Consider the following 9,767-nt stretch of genomic DNA (forward strand, 5'->3'; position numbering starts at 1 on the left):
GAAGGTTTTACATAGAATTACTACTTATTTTATTGAATTGAAATTTTTATAAATAAAAAAACCTTTAAAAAAACTCATTTTTTTTATTCGAGTTATAAATTTACATTTATAAAATATAAAAGGCAAAATTACATTTGTAGGGATGAAATTCCCAAAAATCAACAAATGGGCCTGTGGACCCACACAAGGCCCAACCATGACCTAACGGGGAATAAGGACCCGAGATACTTCCGGCCCAACCCTGTTGAGCCCGGTTTGATCCAAGAGACGTCCGAGGAGGAATGCCTCCTCAAACACGCAAACATGGGCCCAATATGCGTCCCCTACACAGTGAAGAATCCATTCAGGTGAACATGGGTAGGAAAGCGAGGCTCATCCAACAGGAAAGAAGAAAATGTAAGGAATCAGGGGGAAGCCACAACTGCCGCATTAAATGCAAGAAAACTACTTTTTCAACCGCATTAATGTGGAGAAGACAGGCGAACAGTATTACGTTGGCCAGTGCAACTCACAGAAAGACAAAGAAGATGTCTGATGGGACAGGCACTCAAGTGAAGGTCCAGATGGCTAACAAGTGTAAGGTTCTTATCAATTCAAGGAGGCTATATAAGAAAAGGAGATCCCCTTGAAGTGGGGATCGGAGAATTAAGAAAGAAAAGAGAAAAAAGGGTAAAAGAACTCTTGAGTCTGTAGACAAAGCAAGAGGTGCATGTATACGTCTCCTCGGGCCGATATCTTATCAAACGTAAGCGGAATATTCTCACGTTCAACGTATTGCATGGCGTACATCTAGTTTTGTAACCCACTTTCTACAAATTCATTGTCTAGGGACTTTTGGGCCAAAACCACTAGTTTACTGGGCCTGGGCCCCAAAAACCCGTCCCTACAATTGGCGCTGTCTGTGGGGAGAACTTGTGTTTCGACAAGTGAAACAATAAGAGATGGAAGGATCAGGTCCGCGCCAAACTGGACGTGCAGAATCTCAACGACAGGACAACTTTCTAAATCTCGAACGAGCGAAGGACCAAGATAATCAACGAGAGGGCAGTGTGAACACCTCTCACATGAGTAGAAGCCGCTCAAAAGGGAAAGATCACGCGTCCCACAAGCACAACGAGCGAAAGGCTCTGCAGCAAGAGATTGATGATTTGAAGAAGAAGCTGTGTCGAGCCCAGCGAAAACGTCCTTCACCCGACTCGGACACTGGCAGTTATGAGGATGGCGAATACAGACGAAGGTCGAGAACTCCTCCGAGTGAGACTTTTTCCTACGAGGAAGAACGGTCTCGCAAACGCGGCCACAAAAGCCCGTCTTACCAAGGCCTGGCCAATGACGCCATGAGCAAGGCCCTGGATCGCATCTTCCAGTCGCCATTCACACGTAGAATAGAAAGGGCAGTGCTTCCTCAGCGATTCAATCAGCCAACGTTTGCCATATACAATGGTCGAACTGACCCAGTGGAGCATGTAAGCCAATTCAACCAGAGGATGGCCGTCCACTCCAGGGACGAGGCGTTGATGTGTAAGGTGTTTCCATCCAGCTTGGAACCCCTGGTAATGAGATGGTTTGATGCCCTCCCGCCAAATTCCATAGATTCCTTTAAGCAGCTGACACAGGCTTTTGGTTCCCGCTTCATCACCAGCACTAGAGTCCCTCGGCCCCTCGACTCCCTTTTATCCTTGTCCATGCGGGAAGGAGAAACGCTGAAGGCCTACTCGGACAGATATTGGGAAATGTACAACGAGATAGAAGGAAACTATGATGACGTCGCCATTAGTACATTCAAAAGGGGTTTGCCGAAAGAGCATGGCCTGAGAAAGTCCCTCACTGGGAAGCCAGTCACCAGCGTGCGACAACTCATGGACAAAATAGACAAATACAAAAGGGTCGAGGAGGACCAGCAGGTTGGGAAGGGTAAAGCGAAGGTTGTCCCTCAGGAGAGGAGGGACTTCAGGTCGGACCGCTTTAGCAGCAGTAACAAGCCGAGAAGAGATTACATGGAACAGTCCGGATCTACCGGGGCTCAGGCAGTCCATGCTGTGTTCCGAGAACCATTGCACAAGATCTTGGATAAGGTGAAGTGTGAACCTTTCTTTCAGTGGCCGAACAGGATGGCAGGCGACCCCTCAAAACGCAATCAGAATCTATACTGCGCGTACCATCAGGAGCCCGGTCACACCACCGACGATTGCAGGAATCTGAAAAACTATTTGGATCAGCTTGTCCGAGAAGGAAAGCTGAGACATCTATTGCACCGCCCTGAACAGTCAAATGTCGAAACCAGACAAGGCGCATTGAGGCCACCCATAGGCACGATAAGTGTCATTCTTGCCACACCTGGGAGAACCGATTCCGGCCCGTTCAGAGTAATGTCAGTGGGCAGGTTCCCGACGGAGCCAGACGAAAGGGAATCCAAGAGAGCCAGAGTAAGCGCCACGCCATTAATCGGGTTCACGGAGGATGATAAGCAAGGAACTATTCAACCCCATGAAGATGCCCTAGTCGTGACGCTCAGAATAGGAGGTTATGACGTGAAAAGGGTGTTAGTCGATCAAGGCAGCGCTATGGAGGTAATATACCCTGATTTGTATAAGGGGCTGAACTTGAAGCAGGAAGACCTGTCACCATATGATTCACCCCTGGTTAGCTTTGAAGGAAAAATCGTCATCCCGAAAGGCATGATTAGGCTGCCTGTGCAAACAGACTCGGACGTAGTGGAAGTGGACTTCATCATCGTAGATGCATACTCCCCCTACACAGCTATTGTGGCCCGGCCATGGCTTCATGCACTAGGGGCTGTGTCGTCAACCTTGCACCAAAAAGTGAAGTATCCGTCAGGAGGTCAAATCAAAGAGGTAATAGGGAATCAAGGAATGGCCAGACAATGCATGGTGTCGGCAATTTCACGACGACCAAGCAGCGAACCTTCCACTTCAGCCGGGAACAGCTTATAGCAATCAATGACCCCGGTCCCAACTGCGGGTAGTGGAGGATCGGCCGTGGAGGTGAGCTGTAAGGAGCTGGAGAAAGTGCTCATCGGATCAGACCCTGAGAGGTTTTTCCAGATAGGCTCGGAATTACCAGCACAGGTGAAGTCAGCGCTAGTTGATTTTCTTCGACAGAATGAGGACGTATTCGCCTGGGATCCCTACGAAGCCCCCGGGGTCGACTCAGACCTCATATGCCATCACCTTAATGTTAATCCGGCCATAACACCAAAGAAGCAACCTCATCGGCGCCCTTCAAAGGAACATGCAGACGCTGTAAGAGAGGAGGTCGCAAAATTGAAGAGAGTTGGGGCTATCAAGAAAGTATTCTACCCCGAATGGTTGGCAAACACAGTCGTGGTAAAGAAGAAGAGCGGGAAATGGAGGGTCTGCGTGGACTTCACGGGCTTAAACAAGGCCTGCCCGAAGGACCCTTTCCCAATGCCATGAATAGACCGACTGGTAGATGCGACTGTCGGACACCCCCGAATGAGTTTTTTGGACACTTTCCAGGGCTACCATCAGATATCCCTGGCTACCGAGGACCAAGAAAAAACTGCTTTCGTCACCCCAGTTGGCAACTATCATTATAAGGTGATGCCCTTTGGCCTGAAGAATGCTGGGTCGACCTATCAGAGGATGATGACTAGGATGTTTAAACAGTAGATGGGCAAAACCGTCGAAGTATATATAGATGACATGGTAGTAAAGAGCAAATGGGCGGCCGACCACATCAGAGACCTCGGCGAAGTGTTCCAAATCCTGAGAAAGTACAAGCTACGACTGAACTCATCCAAATGTTCTTTTGGGGTGGGATCAGGAAAATTCCTGGGCTATATGGTAACCCACCGAGGAATCGAGGTTAACCCTGACCAAATAAAAGCCATTCATAGCCTGCAGCCTCCTCGGAATCCCAAAGAGGTCTAGAAGCTTACCGGCATGATAGCTGCTTTAAACCGTTTCATCTCCCGCTCAGCGGACAGATGCAGGCCTTTTTTCCTTCTATTGCACAAGTGGAAGGGCTTCAAGTGGACTGAAGAGTGTGCTTTAGCTTTCCAACAGCTCAAGGAATACCTCGCCCGACCACCGATCATGTTCAGCCCCAACGCTGACGAGGTGTTGTTCGCATACATCGCAGTCGCCCCTCATGCGGTGAGCCTAGTGCTAATTCTAGAGGACAATGGCACGCAGCGGCCCGTGTATTACGTAAGCAAATCGCTGCAGGAGGCAGAGACCCGATATCTCCCCCTCAAAAAGGCTATATTGGGCGTCGTACAAGCCACGCAGAAGCTCCCCCACTATTTTCAGGCACATACAGTAGTTGTGCTAACCCAACTTCCATTGAAATCAGTCCTCCGTAGCGCCGACTACACAGGTAGAATAGCTAAATGGGGAACAATCCTGAGCGCCTTTGATATTAGATACATGCCTCGCACCGCCATAAAAGATCAGGTCCTGGCCAATCTGGTAGCTGAATTTGTGGAGCCCACCCTACAAGGGGTGGAAATGTCGGGGTCACCAAGTGCTGAAGGGAAACTGATTAGCACGGTCTCTCAGCAAGAGCACAATAGGTGGAGAGCACACATCGATGGTGCAGCAAACCAAAAAGGCTCCGAGGTGGGACTCGTCCTTGTCTCTCCCGAAGGGATAATCGTAGAAAAGTCGCTGAGGCTAGGATTCTCGGCAACAAATAACGAGGCCGAGTATGAGGCACTGTTGGAGGGGATGTCTATAATCCGGAAATTGGGTGGAAAATGCGCAAACATGTTCTCGGACTCGAGGCTCATTGTGGGACAAGTAAATGGGGAATTGGAGGCGAAGGACGAAAGGATGCAAGGGTACCTGGCCCGGGCTAAACACCTGCAGACCTATTTCGATGACTTCCGTTTGACGCATATACCCAGGAGTGGGAACACCCATGCTGATTCTCTCGCAACACTGGCCACCTCCTCGGCTCAGTCCCTTTCGCGGGTTATTTTAGTTGAAGATCTCTGCCACCCAACGAAAGAGGAGCCCAACGGTATTCGGGTACACAACGTCGGGGCAGGACCTAGCTGGATGGACCCTCTGGTGCTATTCTTAAAGCACGACACCTTATCGGACGATAAGGTTGAGGCTGACAAAATCAGGAGGAGAGCTTTTCTATTCTGGCTGTCCGAGGACTCCAAACTCTACAGACGCTCGTTCTCAGGGCCGTACTTGCTATGTGTGCACCCAGGGGCTACGGAACTCATCCTGGAGGAGTTGCACGAAGGGATCTGTGGAAGCCACACGGGGGGTAGGTCCCTCTCCCACAGGGCCATGACACTGGGTTACTGGTGGCCGAGCATGCATAAAGAGACTCTGGAATATGTGAAGAAGTGCGACCAATGCCAAAAATTTGCCCCGAACATACATCAGCTGGGCGGAGTGCTTAACCCATTGTCCAGCCCTTGGCCATTCGCACAATGGGGCCTAGACATACTGGGGCTGTTCCCCAAAGCGGCTGGAAACAAGAAGTTTCTTCTCGTCGGCACGGACTACTTCACGAAGTGGGTTGAAGCTGAGGCGCTGGCAAACATCAGGGACGTCGATGTCAAGAAATTTGTCTGGAAAAATATTATCACTAGGTTCGGGACCCCGCACACCCTGATCTTGGATAACGGCCTCCAATTTGACAGCAAAGCCTTTAGATAATATTGCAATGAGTTGGGGATTATCAACCGGTACTCCACACCGGCCTACCCACAGGGTAATGGACAGGCTGAAGCCATCAACAAAACCATAGTGAATGGACTAAAGAAGAGGTTGGACGACGCGAAAGAGAGGTGGGTCGAAGAGTTAGCTCATGTCTTGTGGACATACTGCACCACGCCTCGCAGGTCCACGGGAGAAACCCCTTTTTCATTGACCTACGGAGCCGAGGTTGTCATCCCACTGGAGATAAACTTCCCCACCCAGAGGACTACTGCCTTCAACCCCATTGCTAACAACGGCCTTCTGGAGAAAAGCCTGGACCTCCTCGAAGAGAGAAGGGAAAGTGCGATGGTTCACCTAGCTCATTATCAGCAAAAGCTCAAATAGGGCTACGACGCCAAGGTGAAGTCAAGGCCTTTGACGCCCAGGGATCTAGTGCTAGGGAAAGTCCTGGGCACCGTGAGGAATCCTGCATGGGGAAAGCTTGGACCAAACTGGGAGGGCCTGTACCGTATCACATCCGTAGCCGGCATCGGGGCGTACTTTTTGGAAGACTTGGACGAACATGTAGTACCACGTCCGTGGAATGTAAATAACTTGAAAATGTACTGTTATTAATGAAGGGCACCATGCTAGAATGCCGTGTTACTGTACAACAATTTTCAATAAGCGTTAAACAGAACCCAAGTCCTGCATGGCTCCTCGGACCACGGACTTGGGGGAAATTAACCACGAAATGATTCTCAATAAGGGTTAAACAGAACCCAAGTCCTGCATGGCTCCTCGGACCACGGACTTGGGGGAAATTAACCACGAAATGATTCTCAATAAGGGTTAAATAGAACCCAAGTCCTGCATAGCTCCTCGGACCACAGACTTGGGGGAAATTAACCACGAAGCAATTTTCAATAAGCGTTAAACAGAACCCAAGTCCTGCATGGCTCCTCGGACCACGGACTTGGGGGAAATTAACCACGAACCGATTCTCAATAAGGGTTAAACAGAACCCAAGTCCTGCATGGCTCCTCGGACCACAGACTTGGGGGAAATTAACCATGAAGCAATTTTCAATGAGCGTTAAACAGAACCCAAGTCCTGCATGGCTCCTCGGACCACGGACTTGGGGGAAATTAACCACGAAACGATTCTCAATAAGGGTTAAACAGAACCCAAGTCCTGCATGGCTCCTCGGACCACAAACTTGGGGGAAATTAACCACGAAGCAATTTTCAATAAGCGTTAAACAGAACCCAAGTCCTACATGGCTCCTCGGACCATGGACTTGGGGGAAATTAACCACGAACCGATTCTCAATAAGGGTTAAACAGAACCCAAGTCCTGCATGGCTCCCTGGACCACGGACTTGGGGGAAATTAACCACGAACCGATTCTCAATAAGGGTTAAACAGAACCCAAGTCTTGCATGGCTCCTCGGACCACAGACTTGGGGGAAATTAACCACGAAGCAATTTTCAATAAGGGTTAAACAGAATCCAAGTCTTGCATGACTCCTCGGACCACAGACTTGGGGGAAATTAACCACGAAGCAATTTTCAATAAGGGTTAAACAGAACCCAAATCCTGCATGGCTCCTCGGACCACAGACTTAGGAGAAATTAACCACGAAGCAATTTTCAATAAGCGTTAAACAGAACCCAAGTCCTGCATGGCTCCTCGGACCACGGACTTGGGGGAAATTAACCACGAAACGATTCTCAATAAGGGTTAAACAGAACCCAAGTCCTGCATGGCTCCTCGGACCACAGACTTGGGGGAAATTAACCACGCAACGATCTTCAATAAATGCTAAACAGAACACAAGTCCTGCCTGGCCCCTCGGACCACAGACTTGGGGAAAATTGGCCTCGCAGCCATTTTTGCCTAATTATTAACTATCGTTCTTTTCTCGTATTCATGCGCTTATGCTTGGTTCCCGACAATTAGTGATAGAATAGACATCTATTCATGATGAAAACAGAAGAGAATAAAACAACAATATCTGAAGGGAAATAACCTTTATCATTCAAACCGAAAGGCATTTCTGTTTACAAACGATTAAACAAGGCAAAACAAAACCAAACACAAAAGATAAAACAAACAAAATCCTACACTACTTTCCTAAGAGCCCTCAGTCAGAGCGGGCTGATCATCTGCTGCTTGGGTCTCCGGGGCAATCTCCATGGCCTGTGCAACAACCTCCCTGATTGAAAGATTGTCCTTGGGCAACTTGTCCTTCGCGGCCAGTTGCGTACCCTCAGCTTCAGGCACGGCGAAGTCTGAGGCTAAAGCCTTCGTGGGGAGGGGCGCTTCAGTCGTGGCCTCGTCAGGGATCTCACGAACGTCCTCAGGAAAAAAGATGTTCTCAGTTTTCCTAAGATCGAAATCCGCTGGGACTGCTGCCCGGTCCAAGGCCACACCCCAAGACAGGGTGATGTATTCCCTGAATACAGTGGCCACCTCCTCGGCCAGTCTGACCTCAGTGTCCTTGACCCCGTGATCATAAGAGGCTGCCACTGCTTTCTCGACCGCCTCCCTAGCCAGCCGAGCCTCCTCCTTGACCTTTGCAAGCTCGAACTTGAGATCTGAAACTGCCCGCTTCTTTGTCGTGAGATTTTCCTCAGATTGACGGAGCTGTAGGCGCACATCATTAGCCTGCTTAGTAGCATTTTTAAGGCCGGCTTCCGCGCTTGCATGGTTCTTCTTTGCCTCCTTCACCTCATGACTTAGGCTCTCGTTTTCCTTCTTGAGGTCGCCAGTAGTCCTCTCGGCAATGCGGCGGGACTGAGCCTCATTATGAAGGTCCTCACGTGCCTTTTTAGCCCACTCCTCAGCAACGAAGATTTGCTGAGTAACCTGCACCAAGAAAACAAAAGCTTAATCAAAAGAATGGTGAATAAATGGATGCGTAACAAGAAAACGAGATAGTAAAAGTTTTCACTTACCATTGCCATGTCCCTCTTCAGTGACATGAAGAGTTGTGGTTGCTGAGTGTTTCAGAGCCCCTTCATGTCGCGAGACAAAAAAAGAGGCTGCTGCAAGGCCTCAGCCAGGAACGACGCCTCCCGTCATTGGGATTCCCACATGGTCGCATCCCAGGAAATTGGAGCGTCATCCAGTTCAAGCCGCGACAACCATATCCGTTGTTCCCTCCAAATAGCCGCCTCGTCTCGGCTGTCAATGGACCTGGTCCTCTTCTCTTTGGGCTCCTTAGTCTCTTTGCCCTTCTTCTGAGGTTTGGCTTTTTCTTGGCCAACCTCACCCTCCTCCAACTCCCCCGCAGGCCTCTTACGCCTTAAGTTGGGCATGGGCTGCAACGCCACATCCGAGGTGAGAGGAGGAGGAAGAGGAGCCTTGGAGGTCGGCTGCTCCTTTGGGGCATCCTTGGAGGACTGCCCTTTGTTCCTATTGGCAAGGAGGCCCTTGAGGCCAGACCTTTGTCTCAGGTCCATTCCTTCTTCTTCCTCAGGCTCTTGGCTAGTACTAACTTGTGCAGTTACCAAACCCAAGTCAGGGGCTGCCGAGGCGCGGTCTAGATCTGAATCAGAGTCCAAGAACTCTACTATCCTGGCCGACACCTCTCCTTCCTCGGCAAAGTGAAATTGGTCTATCTGATCCTCCAAAGACGAGTGCGAGGAACCGACTTCTTCCTCTGGAATAACTACTACGGGAAAGGCACGCTGAGCGGGTAGCTGGACGGGGGGTAAATCTCTTGAGGCAAGAAAGCCTGGTACGGAGACGTCTATCCGTGCCAATCGCGGACTACCTACCCTAATTACTTGGCCGGACTCTACTTGGGCACGAGTGAGGGGCACGTAGTCCAAAATCAGAGGCGCGGATCGCAACTGACCGTCTGAACTCACGTAAATCTTAGACCTTAGAAGGAAGTTGAGTGCCTAGACGTTAACCAGGCTAAGCCGAGGAGTCGTATGCTTCTTGTCTGCAAGATCCAAAGAGAGGGACTTATTAGTCCGAGGAGGCAAACAAGCAAAGTCAGAATATAAAAAAAATAAAAAATAAAAATAAATAAATAAATTAGATTAGAACTAAAATCCTTTCCAAGGGATCTAACTCTATGGTGCCCCACCTGGTTTTCCTGCCTTGACT

At 49.5% G+C, this 9,767-nt stretch overlaps 2 protein-coding genes across 2 annotated transcripts; both read left to right on the forward strand.

Annotated features, from left to right (window-relative positions):
- The first annotated feature begins 941 nt into the window (after window positions 1-941).
- Window positions 942-2,954, forward strand: LOC115990479. Its single transcript, XM_031114308.1, has one exon. The coding sequence runs from the start codon at window positions 942-944 to the stop codon at window positions 2,952-2,954; it is 2,013 nt and encodes a 670-aa protein (XP_030970168.1).
- Window positions 2,955-3,926: 972 nt separating this feature from the next.
- Window positions 3,927-5,663, forward strand: LOC115990480. Its single transcript, XM_031114309.1, has one exon. The coding sequence runs from the start codon at window positions 3,927-3,929 to the stop codon at window positions 5,661-5,663; it is 1,737 nt and encodes a 578-aa protein (XP_030970169.1).
- Window positions 5,664-9,767: the final 4,104 nt, after the last annotated feature.

The sequence above is a fragment of the Quercus lobata genome, chromosome 5 (genome assembly GCF_001633185.2).
Source record: "Quercus lobata isolate SW786 chromosome 5, ValleyOak3.0 Primary Assembly, whole genome shotgun sequence".
NCBI lineage: Eukaryota > Viridiplantae > Streptophyta > Magnoliopsida > Fagales > Fagaceae > Quercus > Quercus lobata.

Coding starts and splice junctions, on each gene's coding strand:
- LOC115990479 (XM_031114308.1), top strand. CDS start 942: ATGGAAGGATCAGGTCCGCGCCAAACTGGACGTGCAGAATCTCAACGA.
- LOC115990480 (XM_031114309.1), top strand. CDS start 3,927: ATGATAGCTGCTTTAAACCGTTTCATCTCCCGCTCAGCGGACAGATGC.